The sequence below is a fragment of the Chironomus tepperi genome, unplaced genomic scaffold (assembly GCF_022539635.2).
Source record: "Chironomus tepperi strain 1889 unplaced genomic scaffold, CSIRO-AGI_Ctep_v1 contig_337, whole genome shotgun sequence".
Taxonomy (NCBI): domain Eukaryota; kingdom Metazoa; phylum Arthropoda; class Insecta; order Diptera; family Chironomidae; genus Chironomus; species Chironomus tepperi.
The window spans coordinates 1,072,167-1,090,816 of NW_027226459.1; the positions used below are offsets into that span (position 1 = coordinate 1,072,167).

The following is an 18,650-nucleotide window of genomic DNA, read 5'->3' on the forward strand; positions in this document are numbered from 1 at the left end:
TTTTTCATCGGAAATATTACAAAATTTGAATTTTTTGTGACAGTTTTAGATTTAAAATGAAATTTACGACTAAATCTCAGAAAAAATCAATTTACTCGCCGATATCTCCAGAATACTCACCTATTTCTGCAGATGAAAGCTCGTCATCTCACACTCGACGGAAGATTGATAAAAATCATAGTAAGTTTAGTCAAGAAAATATATATTTTTATAATTTTATAAATTTGTCTTATTTTTGACAGAAAAACGTGCTGATGATCGAGAATTTAGTCGTCGAGTGCATAAAGTTGATAAATATGGCCGAAACAGAGACAGATATGACTCAGAAGAGAGGAGTAAAGATAGACGTGTTAGAGAGGAAAGAAATAGAGAAAGATACGAAAGAAGCAGAGATAAAAGTGAAAAGTATGACTGCAATGTAAGATCAAGGCATCGAAGTTGCCATCATAAACATGACAGACATAGAAGAGATTCACGTAGAGATCATAAAAGATCAGACAGGTCTGAAGAGAGATCTAGAAAGAGAAATAAGTCTAAACATAAGAAGCATCAAAAGAAAAGGAAGCATTCATCAACCAGCAGTTCTGATGAAGATTTAAATTCCAGCAGTTTTATTAGTGAAATTCTTAAGAATAAAAAGACTAAGAATTCTGAGAAGGTACTTGATGAAGTGAAAAAGACGATTACTAATGAATTAAATGATGAAAATGTATCATATACACCTCCTTTAAGACCACACATGACAAAGACTAGGGATGAGGAAAGCAGTGATGATGACTACAAGAAAATCTCAAAATTAAAGCAGTATGATCTTAATAGGGTCATTAAAAGTAACGAATATAAGTCAAGTTTAGATGAAAACAACAATTTTGTCTTCACACCTAACAGTGAAATAGCTCAAAAGTCAAATATTGTACCAAAGTCTACAGTTAACAGTGTCGTTCAAGCTAAAAATGATCAAAAAGTCAAAGCAAGTACTGGTGATCAAACTACAAAAACCTGCAAACCAAATGATAACCAAACGCCGGCAGTCAGCAATGAGAATCTTTCAAAAAAGAAAGGGTATGTACGAATTTTATTATTTAAAGAATTTTAATTAATAGGATTTCAATATTTTACAGCGTTCTGGATCTTCCAATGCCACCAGGAATTGATATATCAGCTATACCATCTCCGACTCAAATATCCGAGAATCTTCATCAAAAATCAAATGAAGTAGCTATTAAATCAGTTCCTGTAAGCATCCCGATAGCTAGACTAATTGACAGTAAGGCTATCGAGCCCATAATAGCTGCCAATTTTGAAAATAGTCAGCTCAAAAAAGGAGTCATTTCTCATCCACCAGAGCTTTTACCGCAGCCCAAAGAAAAGCCTGTGACTGATCATGGAGAACATTTTGAGGAAATGCAGAAGCATTTACAAACAGGAGCTATATTCACGCCATTTGATCAGAAAGGCACTTCACCAGTATATGCCAAACCAGCACGGCCATCAATCGTTAAGCAGCCGTCAGTTACAATCACAAGATTTAAAAATAAGTCATTTGAAAAATACAAAGTTTTAGAACAAGTTGGAAAAGGAACTTATGGAAAAGTTTTTAAAGCAATCGATTTAGATACAGAAGAAACAGTGGCAATGAAATATATAAAAGTGGAACATGAAACAGAAGGATTTCCAATAACATGTCTGCGTGAGATAAAAATTCTACGGCAATTAGATCATCCAAATGTCATCAAGCTAAAAGACATTGTCTTTCGACATGAGAAGAACTCAACATATTTAGTATTTGATTACATGAATCATGACTTATTGGGATTGAGGATTAATAGCGAAATGGATTTTGATGAATATACAATCTTTTTCATCTCACAACAGCTTTTGGAAGGCATAAATTATTGTCATAAGCATCAAATTATTCATCGTGACTTGAAGTTATCAAACATTTTGGTCAACAACAAGGGACAAGTTAAAATTTGTGATTTTGGATTAAGTCGAATGTGGACAGTAAATCGTCCATACACAAACAAAGTCATTTCACTTTGGTATCGTCCAATTGAATTGTTATTAGGCGAGGAAATGTATGGTCCACCTGTGGACATTTGGTCAATTGGATGCATCATTTATGAAATGTTTAGACGCCAGCCATTGTTTAACTACTCAACTGAGCTTGAGATTGTCAATGCCATTTTTCAACTTTGTGGCACACCTGAATATAATATGTGGCCAGAAGTAAAGAGACTTCCGAAATATAAACTCTTCAAGCCAAGTCCAAGGATGAGAAACCTTAAAAATACATTATTTCCGACTTTACCTCCATCAGTCATTGATCTTGTTGATCAAATGTTGGCATTAAATCCTGATAAGAGAATAACAGCGGAAGATGCACTAAAGTCAAATTGGGTAAATAAGATGGAGAAGGCTGAAAAGAAGCCATTAAAGCTTCCAAGATTGGATAGTTTGGAGATGCAGGCAAGAGGATATTGAAGATTTTCGGTGAGTTTCGATAACTCTAAAGCTAGTCATAAATCTATTGTACTTATAAGGTAGTTATTTTACAGTAACAATAAGCAAACGAAACCTGAATAAAAAAAGTTCGATGTAATTATTTTAAAATACTTCATCTTTATCGAAATTATGCTCAATTTTATGGATCACATAATTTGGTGATGAACTTTTTTCGTCAGCTAGGTCGACTAGTTCTTTAAATTCTAATTTCTTTGGCAATTTTAAGTCAAATTCATTTTGAAGTCCGAATGGATGAAGATTGTTAATAAGATAGTTAAATCGATACATTTGAGTCGGTGTTATGTAGTGCATACATGCTATATTTCTAGAACAGCATTTAAGTCCACCATGTGTGCTATTGAACCATTCATTCCTTGTATACCAGTAGCTGTAGTCTTGCTCCTTATTTGACATATGTTCTGTCACATCGACAGGAAAAAATTGTTTTTCACCGTATATATCATGTCCATCGAGAAATAAGGCATTATATTTAAGACACTTTCCCATCTCTGCATCTTCTGCACCATCATTATCAGTACGGCAAATTGAAGAGTTTTTAAATACTTTTGATAATTTTTCTAATGCTTTTCTCGATAAGACATAACCAGCTCCGGCCATATATCCTTCCTCTATATTTTGTATTACATACTTATGGCCAACAATAATTGATGTATTAGAATTGTATTGATAAAGCATTTGTCGGAGATTTTCCATTATAAAATATCTTAAATTGGGAATTAAATGTGATTTAGTTCTTGTGTGACTAGGGGTCGAGGATGACTTGGATATGGACCAGACAAGCTTGAGTGACACAGATGGAAAAGTCTTCATCACGGAGCTTTTAAAGCTCAGGTAAAGTTATTTTCTTAACACAAGACATCAAAGCCGACTCGGATATTGAATGGAACCCAAGTGGACAAAAATACGTTAGACTAGTTGATGTCAAGTTAAAGCCCAGTTCTTGATTAATTCTAACGAGTCGACTTCGAGCTCTGATTAACACCAAATAGAAGTTTCCTAAATTTGACAGTAACATGCAGTCTTGAATGCTTCGTGACGGAACCTTCTTTATTTGTGTCACTTGGGATATCTACTCGACTCCATCTAAAATTCAAGTCATATTAGAATTAAATACTCACGAATCATCATCCCCTTTAAGGAACCAGTCGTAATCATTGTGATATTTTAAGAAAGCTTGCTCGAAGCCATTCCTAACTTTACCCCATAAAATGGCGCGCGATTCATTATAGGGAATGTTGAATGTCTCAAAATTTGTAACATTTTGTGTACTTAAAAAGATTAGTTTGTTGCACTTATATCCCCATGTGTTATTAACATGAATTGCTTTGGTTTGATGATTTGAAGGCTGCGTTATAATTAGACATAAAATTTTCACTTCGTCATATAACTTATCGGCTAATGATGTGTCGTATTTATGCAGATTGTTATTAGACTTTGACTTAATGTAGATGAATCTATTAGGAAGCTTTAAACTGATGTTACTCGAAAATATCCACAAGAATAGTTCTACACCGATCACAAATCCTATTAAGAATGCAAAAATCATTACAGTATGCTTAACCATGACTTATCAAATGAAATGCAGCAATAAACTGAATTATTTATACATATTTGGGCTTTATTTTCGTATTATCTTATTTTTTGATAACATGTGTATGTGACCAATTATGATTATTGAGCGGATTTCTATTATTACACGCTTATTTTTGACATAAAGTTATCATTTTTTACTAAATGTTTATCGGTATTAACGACCGTCAAAAAATCAAAACGATAATGTATTAATATGTAATTTTTATTTTACCCAATTAAGGCACTTAATTTATGTACAAAAAAAAATTAATAATATTCAAATTGTCGTGTTCATTGAGCTTGAATATCTGAGAATAACTAAAAATACTACTGATCTAGTTATGCTGTTAACATGTGATTTTGATGTTGTTGTGCAAGATGCGACTCCAAAAATTCTGAATTCATTGACTTTAATTGAAGACGCGTCTAGCTACATACATCGATCTATTTATTATCTTTAGTAAAATAGGTGTTGAGCAAACATAATCCAATTTTATTAGTCTGACATAATTAAACATAGATAACAACAATGATTGCTTATCGGGGTCGTTCACAAATGATGTTTCTCAAACAAATAGACTATACAATCTTCCATTCGATTAAGTCGACAAGAAATCGATTGAATCAATCAAGTTTAATCCGAATAGCATAAAGAATAGATCATGTTCAAATACTGTAAGTCGACCAAATGATCCAAAATCCGGCACCATGCTGGTGTGATTACGAATTGGCGCCGTATTCAGTTCACATCCGGCACCACTTCGGATTCGGTTCATATGCGACACCATCCCGGATTTGGTTCATTTCAGACACCATGTCGGATCCGAATCATATCCGGCACTACGTCGATTCATATCCGACACCACTTAGGATTCGGCATGCATCGGACATCATGTCGGACGGTTAAGTTTGTATCCGAAATCATGTCAATCGTTACACCGGCCTAGTATCGGGTTTTGAATCGATTAACCTTGTTTCACACAACCTCTGCCCTTTGTCTATAGTATGAAACTTCTACACAACGTCCCAAAAAGTCCATACCCACTAAAAAAGTTGAACATCATTAATGAACGACTCCATCTTAATTCTCATAATACTGAGATTAAATAATACAAATATTTAAGTTCACATAACTATGTCAAGTTCAATGTTATTAAACAAAACATACATTCTAATTGTTTATAATACGCAGCGTATCCTCTGACTCTGGCACTTCCGGATCTTCTTCTCCATTTAGTTTTAAATCAATAACTCGATAAATTTCACAAATTTCTTTAAATAATCCTTTATCAAAATAGAAATAGACGATTGGATTGAGGACAATCAATATGTGTGACAAGTAGGACATGATAATGAGCCATCCATAACTAACTTCAATTGATATATAAAGTTCCATAATGATTACCATGACCGGAACAATTGATAAGTTACAAATAAAGCCAAGCGTAGCTGCATATAAGAAAATGTTTCTATTTTGCGATGAATTTGCATTTTTTTCCCAATTAATTGTCGTGATAAGAATTGCAATGTATAGTATTGTCGGAACTACATGCTGGAATGTAAACATTGTAATGATATATGTGAAATATGATTCTTTATCTCCTGGATAAATAATTGGAGCACAAACACTTTTAAAATTATCATTACTTAATGGAACTAAAGCTATTTCATAGTCATAATGTGGATATCCATATAGGCATGCAACAAGCCAAATTATAATGACTAGATAAATTCCATTTCTTGCACTTAATTTTGGATAAAATCTAGCCACAATTATTAATGCGATGTAGGAAAAGCTTTTGGATGTGAATGAAAATTCCTGAAGAAAATTCCTCACTAAGCACTGCATATATCCAGTTGAATCATGATGCGTATCATCAATGATGAATAAAATTAGTAAAAATGATGCAATTAACAGCATAAATGTCACATTCAATATTAATATCACAATTCCATTACGATCACGTCGCTTCTTCAGTTTCATCACAAAAATTATCAAATTTCCAATAAAACCTGTGAAACTTATCGTAATTCCGATGATAACGTGGAATGCAAGTGCAACAGGTCGGTGCTCGAAATATTCCCATTCGAATTCTTCTATGTCTGTCACAATATTGTAATCGTCGTCTTCGATCATTTTTTTTTGTGTGTGTCTTACTTCTGAATAGAACAACGACTTGATTAATACTGAGAATAAAACTAGGCTGCGAGAAATGAATTTATGATATTAATGGAAGTACTGATTATCGACTTTCATGCTTCTGATAAAAAAAGAATGTTTTGATTACTTTGACTTGATAATGTTGACGAAGATTTGAAGATTCAGAAAAAATTTGTACTAAAATATTATCCCGATGGATGGGATAAATATTCGGGGAAAATTTGTACTAAAAAATATTCGGGTATGAAAAATTTGTACTAAAAAATTGTCCCAATGAATCTGATAAATATTCGGATATGAAAATTGTGCACCTGTGTTCATAGATTGCTGAAAAAGAGGAATCAAGCCAAATTTCAAATTTAATTTATAAACAAAAATACTTTTTACTACTCTTTTATGCTGATTCATACAAAAGTTTGCTTATCAAATTAAGTATAACACGCGAAAAACAAATCGGAAATGCTGGTTTTTAAATTCTTTTAAAATACATGAGAATGTACATGTGTGCATTGTTTTATGAATAAGCAACACTAGACTGAATGTTTGTTTACATTTTATAGATTTAATTGAATTAAAGTAAACATTGTGATAAGAACTAGTCGTAATATTTTTATTATGTATTGCAGTGTTGGACAAACTTTTGAGTCACGGCACGCTTTGTTGCTCAAAATGATATTCTTAATAATGCACTCTAGCTTATAATTTACTGTACCGGTGGTGCGCAACCTTTAATTTTTCGCGATACAACTTGTTTGCAAGCCTTGACCGAAATCACATTTGGCATACGGTTTAAAGCATTTGAATAATTTTTGGTGCCACAATAGTGTGTCGCGACACACAGGTTGCCCTGCACTACATAATTCTAAAATGTTTAATTATTATCATTTTCTGTAAGTAGACCTTCCAAATCTCTGTTATTAGGTATTCTCCTAATTATATCTTCAAAAATTTCTTGAATTTCTCTATAAAATGCTCGATCAAAATAGCAAATAGCGAATATATTACATAAATATACTAGGTTATTTAGATAACATAATAAAACTGTGGATGTAAAGGTCATATAAAATTTTGAATAAAACAAATATGACATGAAAAACAATATAATAGGAATAAATGCAAAACTGTATAGAAAGCCAAGAGATAACGAATAATGGTAAATGTTTCTGTTGGTTGACACATTCTCGGTATTTAAAGACATACTTAAGTATGTAAAAACTACGACTAAAACTATTACTGGAACTAAATATTCAATTGTTATCAAAATCACTTCTAATTTGCTAAATGCTGCATATTCGTTAAAAAATGGAGCACAAAAGTAAACATTTACTCCCGTTGTGGTTTTATAGCTGTAAAGTTCCAAAGAAATATAAGGATAAGCTGCAAAAGCTACGATAATCCAAATTATTGCTATTATTATGTATCCATATGACTTATCTAAATTGCAGTAATATTTTGATACAATTATCAAGCTGTATATTGATGCAATTGTCGAAACAGCTGTGTAATTAACTAACATGGCTTTAATATAACATACTGTAAGGTTCAATGCTCCATAAACATCATCAGTGATATTTGAAACTATTAAAAAGCCATAAAATATTGATGAAATTGCAATATTAACTATTAGAATATCCACTGCTTTTAACTGACGTCCTTTATTGATCTTCACTATGATTATCACATTTCCAATTAATCCGATTAAAACGATGAGAATGTTGAGAATGACGTGCACTAAAAGTACATAAGGATGATGATGAAAATATTCCCAGTCATGTTCTTCAGTCACCAATTCTGGATTGTTATCTTGTGACATTTTTTTGTCTCCTGCTTTGAGGTTTTTTAATGTGATTTAAACAAAATACAAATTACAACTGATTTGAATTATATTCATTGAATAAATTCATTTCGCATTTTATTTTCAATGCTATATGCAGGGCTACATGCATTTAAAGTTTTCTATCTTCGCAGCTTTGACTGATAATATACATATGTTCACTGGTGTAGTTAGAGGATTAGGATAGGAAATTCAAAAGTTGCATCAAATCAATTTTGTCTAAATTTTTATTTTTGACGATCTCATTTAAAGGAATCAAATTACTCCTTCCCTCCGACCTCTTACACGGATTACGACCTGACCCGAGCTCCTTTACGTGTTGCTGTTGAACTATATTATGCGGCTCGGGATGCAGTCTATGACTACTAACCATATAATATTCACACCGTGAAGCGTAAATTAGATGAGCAAAATCAACTTTATGCTGTGCTTAATCTGTTGACGCTCTAAATTCAGATCATCATTATTTTTACAAGATTTGAGATTTTTTCTCTACAAACAACGTTGACGGAAATACAAACAGATTATTAAGTGACAAATTAGAACATTTGTGAGCAACCTTTTTCTTGTGGTCAATTCATGTGTAGCCAATTTTTTTAAAAATGTCACAAACCGTATGCCTTTCCAGTTGAGACTTACCAGAAAAGTATGCCGCGAGAAATAAAAGGTCACCCACCTCTGAAGCTAAGAAATCAAGTCATGCTAAATTCATTGATTTTATTAGTATTAATAGCTTTATTTATCAAAAATAATAATACGCTCATCGCAAAATATTTCATGTCTCTCATTCTCAGTTTTCTCATCTAAATTAAAATATTCACGAATTTCAGTATAAAATTGTCGATTGCAACAGAAATAAGTGAGTGGACTTATCATTAGTATCGAAGCCATAAAGACAGAGTTAAAGTATACATAAGAATATTTCAAATAAGTAACACCATGAGTGTGAAAGAATAGCATGTTGAGCTTTACTGGAACTGATGTAATACAAAAGTATAATGAAATAATCACAACGTACTTCCATATTCCTGAATGTTTGATCACTTTTGGTGTTTTGAATAATAAAGTTGCAAAAAAGTAGATCACAATGATGATTGATGGAACAATGAACTCAAGATACAGCTTAGTTGACAGTCGATTCATTATGGTCTTCCAGTGTTGTCCTGGGAAAAATTGGATGCAAATGTTATGTCCAGTTGCCCTACCATTGAATCTAGTTTGGATGACTATGATGCTGTAGATCGGATATGCCAAAAATAAAACGAAAATCCAAATGAATAAAATAAGTAGGAATCCTCGGACTTTGCTGATTTGTGGATTGAATTTTGTGATAATCATCAGAACAACAGCAGAATAAATAATCATTGGATCTGAAAAATCACCAGATATATGTTCTATGTAGCATGTGAATATATTTGTGACTTCGTGGGTAACAATCGACAGCATCAATAGAAAATATTTGAAGCAGTTCAAAATCAATCCAAATGCAATGCAAGTTGCTAGCCATTCAAAGATACTTCTGTCCTTATACTTCCTTAAATTCATGTAGATGATCAGTGCATTTGATATAAATCCAAGTATCGCAATTGTAACCATAATTGTAATGTAACAAAATCTCAGAATCGGTCTTCTGTCAAAATATTCGTAAAACATTTCAAACTCTTCGTAATCTACTGACAATTTTTGGTTCGAAAAGGCAAGAGAAATACTTGAATTTGCCATTTTATTATCCTTTAACTCTTCACTGATTTTTAATTTCTTCCGATTGCATCGATTTCAAAACGACGACTGAAATTGTTTGCCTTTACATTCTTGCACATGCAATAAATCTATAACGCATTTCCGAGATTCTTGGGGTCACTTGATAAAGAAATCATATGTTTTTCTCTCATTTATTTCTGCAAATTGCTTTTGTTTGCGTTTATTGACTCCGTTTACGGTTCAGAGACATTTTTGATAAGGGGAATCTCGATTTGCGTAACTAGGATCATTAAAAGTCTGGGAGTAGATGCGGAAATTAAAAGCATTGTCATAATTTGTTTGATTAATTCCACAGTCTGGTACATTATGAAGCTTTATAGAGTTCAATACACGAAGTCGGTCGAGCCGATTCGAGTAGACTTCAAGCTCTGGTAGAGACAAGGAAAAAGGACAATTATTCTCCAGCAAAAATACAGCAAATAGTCACTTTAGCTCAAATTTCATGTTAATAATTTAAGCTTTCGATAAATAGAAACTATAATCTGTATTAGTTAACGTTCAGAAATTCTGTAACGTTTAGGGATGTGCTGGGTAACTTGTGTGCTGCGCCACACTAGTAAGAGTTTAGGGGAACTGAGCTTCTTTTTTGTTACAATTTACAAATGATCATTTGGCTCTTTTCATTTGATTTCTTTTCGGGGGCTCTATTACCGCTACGTAATTTCAGAACATTCCCTAATGAATGAGAATTTCAATAGGATGATGAAAAATAAAATAAAGAAAAACGTAACGGGCTCTGAAAACGCACATGTTTTTCATATTTTCATCAAAAACTGGGCATTTTGTATTGGAATTATTTATTTTGGACATAATTTTTGGCGGAATTTTTGTCTATAAAATTATTTTTAAGAACTTTAACATAATTTAACATTTTTTCCGCTAAAAATTGAATTTCAAATTATTTTTAATTTATAAAAATTTGTAAAAAATTTTTAAAATTTCCATTTTTAAGGTTAATTTGTGACATAATCAGGCAATTCTCTGCAGCATTAATACTCTTAATATTTGTTACTTATTGATCAACAAAATAAAATTCAAAATATTTAAGTTTTTCGGACGACTTTTCCATTTTACACATTTCCATCTACTAATCATCCACATCCTTTTGGCAATCTTATATTTTTCATAAATCTCCCTTGTGCGCATGTCATTTAACCTCTTTTGATCAATAAATTGATTTTTCAAAATAAAAATACAGAAATAATTTCATAGTGACTTAAAAAATTAGATTTAACATATTTTTCACTTCCTTTCTCCACAAAATCTTCATTCTTTTTGCACTTTTGGATTATAATAATCAGTCAAGCTGGAGAAAAACATGACAGAGTTAAGAAGTAGTCGTGTATTTCCGCAAACATTACAACCAACGGGAAGGACAGTATGGGAGTTAGATTTAAATACATTATCATGTGGAATGAATGAGGAAAATGACCAGCAAGAGATCACATCAACTGATTCAAATATCCTGACGGAAAGTGGTGGCTCAGAGATGCTGCTGTTCAGAAATCCCATGGATGATGACGATTTAGATATATTTGATTGCTTTAAGTCAGGTGAAATAAATGAAGTTGAAAATTTAGTTGATAAATTAGGACCAGAAATATTAAGTTCACGTGATAAGCACGGATATACAATTGCACATTGGGTGTGCTTGGATGGAAATGTTGAACTTCTTCGGTATCTTATTGAGAAAAATGCACCAATTGATTTACCGTGCTTAGGAATTCAAGGACCACATCCGATACATTGGGCAGCACGTAAAGGACACACAGCAATTATTCAGCTTTTACTTCAAACGGGTCAAGTGAATGTCAATACAGCTGATTTTAAAGGATTGACTCCACTTATGACTGCTGCAATGTATGGAAAGATGATAACAGCTTGCTACTTGCTTGGCATGGGTGCACAACATCATTTGACAGATATTAATGGTGACGCAGCTATTCATTGGGCTTCTTATAAAGGACATGCTGAAATTATTCAAATTTTAATCAATTCTGGTGTTGATTTAACAAAAACTGATAATTTTGGATCGACGCCTTTACACCTATCTTGCTTATCTGGAAATATCCAATCTGTTAAATTATTGTGTCAGAAAAGGAATTTGGATCTGCAACCAAAGGATAAGAATGAAAAGACACCACTTATGTTAGCACAAAGTCACCGCCATTATGAGATTGTAAAGCTCCTTCAAAATGAAATGAAGAAGAAGTCACGCTGGTTTCCAGCATTGTCAGAAGTTTGGGGATGGCTGTTCGGTGGAGCTGGAAATTCTAAAGGACCTTTGTTCTTATTTTTAGTATCTGTGCTGATGTGGGGATATCCAATGTATATCATTCGATGCATTCCACTCACATGGAATACATTGCGACGTTCACACTACGTCTTTATCTATTGGAACTTATTAATGTGGGCTAGTTGGATAATAGCTAATCGCAAAAATCCAGGCTATATTCCTATTAATTCAGATTCATATTATCAAGCAATAAAACAAATACCCTACTTTGATAAGTGGAAAAAGCGGTCATGTAATGCAATTTTGTCACGATTATGCCATAGTTGCAGATGTTTACGACCAATGAGAGCTAAACATTGTAGGATTTGCAACAGATGTGTTCAGGTTTGTGAAAAAGTTTTGAAATTTTTTGGATTATTTCCTAAATTTTTGTTAATTTTGCAGTCATTCGACCATCATTGTGCATTTATTCATAACTGTGTCGGTCTCAAAAATCGTGTCTGGTTTTTCCTGTTCGTTTTATCAATTGCGGTCAACTGCTCATTCACCATTTATTTTGCCTGTTATTGCGTTATGATTGAAGGATTTACAATACTGTATGTTCTCGGATTGTTAGAAGCATTCTTCTTCTGTGGCTTAGGATGGATATTGACATCCACATCAGTAAGATTATTGCCCTGTTTTCTGTGTAAATTTGTTAATCATTTGCATAATTTTTTTAGATTCTACATGCTTGCATGAATCTCACAACAAATGAAATGTTCAATTATAAACGCTATCCATATTTGCGTGACAAACGTGGACGTTATAATAACCGCTTCTCACGAGGAATTGTTATGAATTTATTTGAATTTGTTCTAATGCGTCCGGTCGATGAGGAAATGTTTTTAGATGAGCAACTTTGAAAATCACTCAAATCGTTGAGGTCATCAAGATCAACACTTTATTCCGAATAAAATCTTTTTTGAAAAAAAAATTATCACAACTCACTTTTTGAGCTTTAAAAAAAATCTGCTTTCAACAAAAGTTTGATCCTCATGATTTACAACGATTTCACGTGATGAACAATATTAATCTTATTGCACAAGAAAACGACTTTATAGCCTAAATAATTTAACTCAAATGACAAGAAATTTTGATGCTTCTACGTAGTGTTAAGGATTTTTATTGGAAACGGATGACGGAATTCGTGAATTGTAGGATGTGATTTGAAGCTTTGAAATTTCTTGGCGTTTTGGGAATATGTCAAGCTACTAATGGATTTGCAGTTAGATGATGATGCAATGGTAATGAGCAGAATTCGAAGATGATTTGGATTTTGTATGAAGATGTCGACTCGAGTTGACTTAATTCCATTTAAAGATCATGTCGATTTGGAACTTTGATGATGAGAGTTAGCAATTTTGGAATTTGAATGATCTGGGAAAGTTACTTGGTTATTAATCTGATTGCAAGATTTAATGTAAGAAACTAGAAAAACACAGTGGAATAAATCAGGCAACAGGCCGATGGCAGGTCAGTGAAAAGCTGGTCTTGGTTTGTTAGTGAAGTTAGGTTGTGACGCTGAAACAGGCTTTTGTGTCTTTTTGGTTCCAGCTGGGTTTGCTACTCAGGATTTCAATTAAGTGAAGATTCATAAGACTCGAACCATTTTTGCCGTATCAGTAACTAGTTTTAACCAGTTTAAGCATTGCCGTTATCTAACTTTAATTCCATAAATAGCTTGAATTTATTAGATATGATTAAATTTGAATGTTTTATCTATTCTATTGAAATTTTATAAAAAAAAAAATTATAAGCCAACATATTGAAAATTTGTTATCGAATAAATAAAATTTTCTTGCTTCAAAGCTTATCAAAATTGAGGTTCTTTATTAAGTTTCTAATTAAAAGAAGATGTTGTTTACCATAAAGCACCACAAAGTTGCATATCATGCAATAATCCTCGTGCCAAAAAAATTGATAAATATTTACTTTCTATCTTATCTGAAGACTGTTAAAGTCTAAAAATTTACTTATTTTAATCCTGATTTCAATAGAATTTAAATGACGTGATTATTAAAAAACCGAACAAAACAAGTAAAATGAGTTTGGACAAGAGATAAAAAATTAACACTTTTATGCCATAAACTAATTAAAAGCTCAAAGCATTTTCATTATGACTAAATATTCCTTTATTAAATGTCAGCATGTCATTGTTCTGTTTCCATATCGACACCATTCTTTGATAACATCCATAAAAGCATCTCCAGGTCCCCAATATCCTAAATCACTTCGACCATAAATTTTATAATCTGATGATAGTTTTCCTAGTGCTTGTGCATCTTCTAAAATCCTTAATATTGAGTTTGTCAATTTATTATTTGGTTTGATTGTACTAAAGTCTCCGATTGCTGCGATGCCAATAGATTTTGGATTAAATTCTCTTGTATGAGCACCAACATTGTCCCAACCTCGTCCTTCGAACACCAATCCTATAGAAATATTGAAATGTTGTAGATTAATGATTGGAAATTTGTACTAAATGTTACCGTCAGCTCCAACAAAGAAGTTATATGATGTATCATCATAGCTTCTGCTAAATGCATCTGATTGCATAGCTCTTACTTTTATAGCACAGGATTCCTATGAAAAAAATATGTTAGGATCAAGAATATAAGACAAAGATCGAAATTGAGTCGAGCTCAACTCTGGCTGCGAGTCGACTTCAAACAATGACTTCGAGTTTTCTTCGAGCTCTGGCTTCGAGTCGATTTCGAGTTTACATCGAGCTTTGGTCTTGAGTTCTACTCTGATTTTGTATAGAAATTCGATTCGAGTCGACTTCGACCTCTGATTATCTAAATCAAATATTCTTACCAAATCTGTACACTCTGTTGTTTCTGTGTGTCCTATGAGAATTGATTCAACAACTCCATTAAATTTTGTTGGAGTTCCTCTGTATCTTTGTGCACTCCACTGATTTCTTCGGTAAATTTTGTACACTGTAATCAATTTTCTTTTAATATTTTTCGAAATCCTTACTTTTTCATGACCAACTTACATTCTCTATAATTCTTTAATTTCTTTACTGCTTTATTGAGTTCAGTAGCTGGCACTGGATTATCCACTAAATCATCTTGCGATACAATAATGTAATCTTTGTCTATGATTTCAAGATCAATGAATGTTTTTAAGAATAATTCAATTAAATTAAGTTGTGAAGCATTTGGAGCATCAGCCTGGTATACTCCAATGAATGCAATGCATATTCCAATACTATTATAATCTGTGCCATCCAAATTCATTGAATGTTGTCCCTCATAATTGAAACCACGTCCCTCGTAAATCATTCCATCTCCACCGATTAGGAAATTGTATGGAATATCGTCAAGATTAGGATCTTTTGTTTGGATGCTCTTGATAATTTTTGAGCAGTCGAGCTGTAAATATTTTTTTTTGATTTTATTGGATTTTTGATTTTTGAGAGCTATACTCTATAACAAGGGGCTTAATTAAGAGGGTACCCTAATAGCACAAGTATATCAGTTAATCAAGCCAGTTAATCAGGCTCTGACTTAGTACTTGATTCTGCTTAAATTCGGCAAAATACCAGAGTTATGCTGACCTGGTGCTGGATTTTGAATTGATTAACCGACCTGTCCTATTCGGATGAGTTGGGACGTCATACTTCTTAATTTAGGGACTCTCCAGGTCGATAAACCTAAGATAGTCCACAACAAGCTGACACAAGTCCTGCCATGTATCTGGCAGGATAGTTACCATAAAAAAATACATTCAATCATGTTTTCGTACCTTATTAAAACAAGATTCTCCTGACGTGTGACCGATGATAATCCTCTTTATCGGCCATGAAAGTAATGAAATATTATTTGACTTTGGTGGATCAGCATTCCACATTTCACGTGCAATGACTAAATCACCAAATAATAATTGTGGCAGAGTAGTGTCATAAGTATTTGTTCCCTGATTTGTACTAATAGATTCAGTTGTTGATTCTTCATTTTTCGTACAATTTACACATCTATCAACAACTGTATATTGTTGTCTTAATTTTACGAATGTAATGACAGTGCCAATAATTATAAAAAGTGCGATAACAATACACGTAATACAAATCCACATAAATTTTCTATTTCTGATATGCTTTATAAGTCTGTTACTCTCTGTGTCGAAAATGGAAATAGCTGTGTCAGAGACATTATCACGATCTAGCTTTTGACTATTATTAGTATTATTAAAGATGCAATTGGTACAATTTGTTGAATCATTTGGTATGATATAATTGACATAAATCACGTCACCAACATGAACACTTTCTTTATTTGATAATTTTGCACTATTTTTTGACCCTAATGTTAATGTACTATCGCTTATTGAGGCTAATTTAGCTAAATCTTCATACTGTTGTCTAACAAATGCATCTGCTTTAGAACTAGTTGTTGTCGAAAATGAATCATTTCTTTGTAATCCTCTCCGCCTTTCCATTATTTCTGAGACATTTGCTAAGTTTTCGTCGATTTTCATCGTATTTACTTGAAATTTCCGAATAGACTGAATCAAATAAATCAAAGCATTCGAAATATAATTTTGATTTTTTATCTTATCTCGTTTCTTTTTAAAAAGTCATTAATCTGATATGCTAAAAATAAAATCTTTGATAAGGCATTTGTTTGAAAGTATTAAGATTGACGGAGTTTTCTATGGAAATTTAAACAGAATTTTAATCTCAAAAATGCTACCTAATTTTCGTGTCATAATAATTAAGACCATCAGAACATCGACTGATTCACATGCTAAAAGTTCAATTATTGGACTTTTGTGGATTTACTTCGTGATCGAATCACCTCAAGAGCATCAGGCACCTACCCGAGTAAGGATGCTTTTGTCGGTTAAGGTTAGGACCACTTCAGTCACTTCTTCGGATGAGTAGATCGAAGCTGCATGATGCATGGTTTCGAATCCGTCACCAAGTCAGAGTCACACCGCCCTTGTGCTGGATTTGGGATCGATTGACTTACTGGTGCTTTAAAAGCAACATGGTTTAGGACGACAATAAAGGAATGCCATTTGGATGTCAACACTGAGAATCTGTCCAAGCTTTGTGATTCGGCCACCAATAAAGTCAGATAGAAAGCCTTTTGTAGCAACTGCATGGTTCCAGTAGACGATTTAGTAACCGACTCGTGCCATTCTGGTATATTCTGGTGTATGATTATCCCTCCTAAATCAAAGAACATCCAATTCATTCAATATTATACTCATAATCTCTCAAGCACTAATCACCAATTAGCAGAAATATCAATCCATCGATCACACCCACTCTTATTGTTTTGTAAGTTTTGTTTTTGATAAGAAATTAAAAAAACTGGTTACTGGAAATGAAAACTGGTTTGTAGAGAAAATCTACTTTTGTTGATAAGGTGCGAAAGCTTACCATTACTGGCGTGTGACACAAGTTCAATTATATAAAATGACGATTGTTTTGACGCCCATGCTTATCGATTAATGACCTAAAATGGTAAATTAATCGGTTTAATCCATTCTGGTGAAATTTTTTGATTTTATCAATTAGTTACAAGGCTGACTAAACTTCTGATTGTTTATTTAATGGAATTATTTGGATAGGTTTATAACTGCCAATAAAGTAGACGATAAGTAGGACTGTATGATAAAAATAATAGGAATATTTATAAGGTCTAGCCGGGTGTGTCTGATAATTTCAATTTCATCATATCTGTTTATCATCATTTTTATAGATTTTAAGCAATCGGCAACTAAATAAGCAAGTTATACAGTATCTAAAGACTCATTATTATTATTATTATTATTATTATTTATTCATTATATTTTCATCATTTCAAAGGAAAAAGCCCTTTTGAATGTTAGCTAGATCATTCAATAAGGCATAAAAAACCTTTGTCTTACATTATTTGTACAATATATATATTCAATCAGTACCAAGAAGTTTCAACGCATCTAGGTGCCTTTAAGAAATCTTCTTTTAAATCAATTAATCATAATTTAAGTTCGAATTATCAATTAATTAAGTAATTATCGAGTTAACAACTTGTAACCGTTTCTTTAAATTTAAATTTTTGATCTATAAACTCAACTTCCAAAACTCTACAAAAATTAATCCTCTCAGATATTTTACACAATTGTATCCTCTTAGTAAAAAAAAAAAAAAACGTGTGTTTACAAATATTTTATTAAAATTAATCTAGTTAACATTGATTAGTCTGCATGATTAATTCACTTGCCGTACAGATCAATTCTGATTATTCAGATGACGCCTAAAACTGTCACTTTCACTGTTTACCATTTGCCAAATTCCAATATCAAGCTCAATACTCTTGTTTCCATCTCTAAATAACAATCTGCACTTTCCTTCATAAAACATTATCATATTTTAAATTACCAAAGCAATCGAAGCATGACTATATGGTGAGAAAAGAAAAAAATCCGTTAAAAAAGTTGAAAATTCAAATTTCGTTTGTTCAGTTACCCAATAGTTCATGTCAATTCAGTTCATCTGTGTTGAGTTTAGCTGATTTAGT

At 32.5% G+C, this 18,650-nt stretch overlaps 5 protein-coding genes across 5 annotated transcripts; 2 read left to right on the forward strand and 3 right to left on the reverse strand.

Annotated features, from left to right (window-relative positions):
* Positions 1-47: 47 nt before the first annotated feature.
* LOC139093660 (cyclin-dependent kinase 12-like) lies at positions 48-2,613 on the forward strand. The gene is made up of 3 exons (XM_070644436.1): positions 48-180; positions 243-1,062; positions 1,122-2,613. Exons 1-3 carry the CDS (start codon positions 57-59, stop codon positions 2,482-2,484), a joined length of 2,307 nt encoding a protein of 768 aa, XP_070500537.1. The 5' UTR covers positions 48-56; the 3' UTR covers positions 2,485-2,613.
* On the reverse strand, positions 2,608-4,090 carry LOC139093761 (glycoprotein-N-acetylgalactosamine 3-beta-galactosyltransferase 1-like). Its single transcript, XM_070644591.1, has 2 exons — positions 3,645-4,090; positions 2,608-3,229 (listed from the first exon to the last, which is right to left on the reverse strand). Exons 1-2 carry the CDS (start codon positions 4,088-4,090, stop codon positions 2,608-2,610), a joined length of 1,068 nt encoding a protein of 355 aa, XP_070500692.1.
* A 1,179-nt stretch (positions 4,091-5,269) lies between these two features.
* LOC139093762 (neuropeptide Y receptor type 1-like) lies at positions 5,270-6,235 on the reverse strand. Its single transcript, XM_070644593.1, has one exon. It carries the CDS (start codon positions 6,233-6,235, stop codon positions 5,270-5,272), a length of 966 nt encoding a protein of 321 aa, XP_070500694.1.
* A 4,809-nt stretch (positions 6,236-11,044) lies between these two features.
* Patsas (palmitoyltransferase Patsas) lies at positions 11,045-13,888 on the forward strand. Its single transcript, XM_070644392.1, has 3 exons — positions 11,045-12,474; positions 12,535-12,753; positions 12,813-13,888. The coding sequence occupies exons 1-3, from the start codon at positions 11,173-11,175 to the stop codon at positions 12,993-12,995; spliced, it is 1,704 nt and encodes a 567-aa protein (XP_070500493.1). The 5' UTR covers positions 11,045-11,172; the 3' UTR covers positions 12,996-13,888.
* A 142-nt stretch (positions 13,889-14,030) lies between these two features.
* On the reverse strand, positions 14,031-16,619 carry LOC139093640 (peptidoglycan recognition protein 3-like). Its single transcript, XM_070644414.1, has 5 exons — positions 15,886-16,619; positions 15,134-15,512; positions 14,950-15,074; positions 14,622-14,715; positions 14,031-14,564 (listed from the first exon to the last, which is right to left on the reverse strand). Exons 1-5 carry the CDS (start codon positions 16,615-16,617, stop codon positions 14,275-14,277), a joined length of 1,620 nt encoding a protein of 539 aa, XP_070500515.1. The 5' UTR covers positions 16,618-16,619; the 3' UTR covers positions 14,031-14,274.
* Between the last annotated feature and the right edge of the window lie 2,031 nt (positions 16,620-18,650).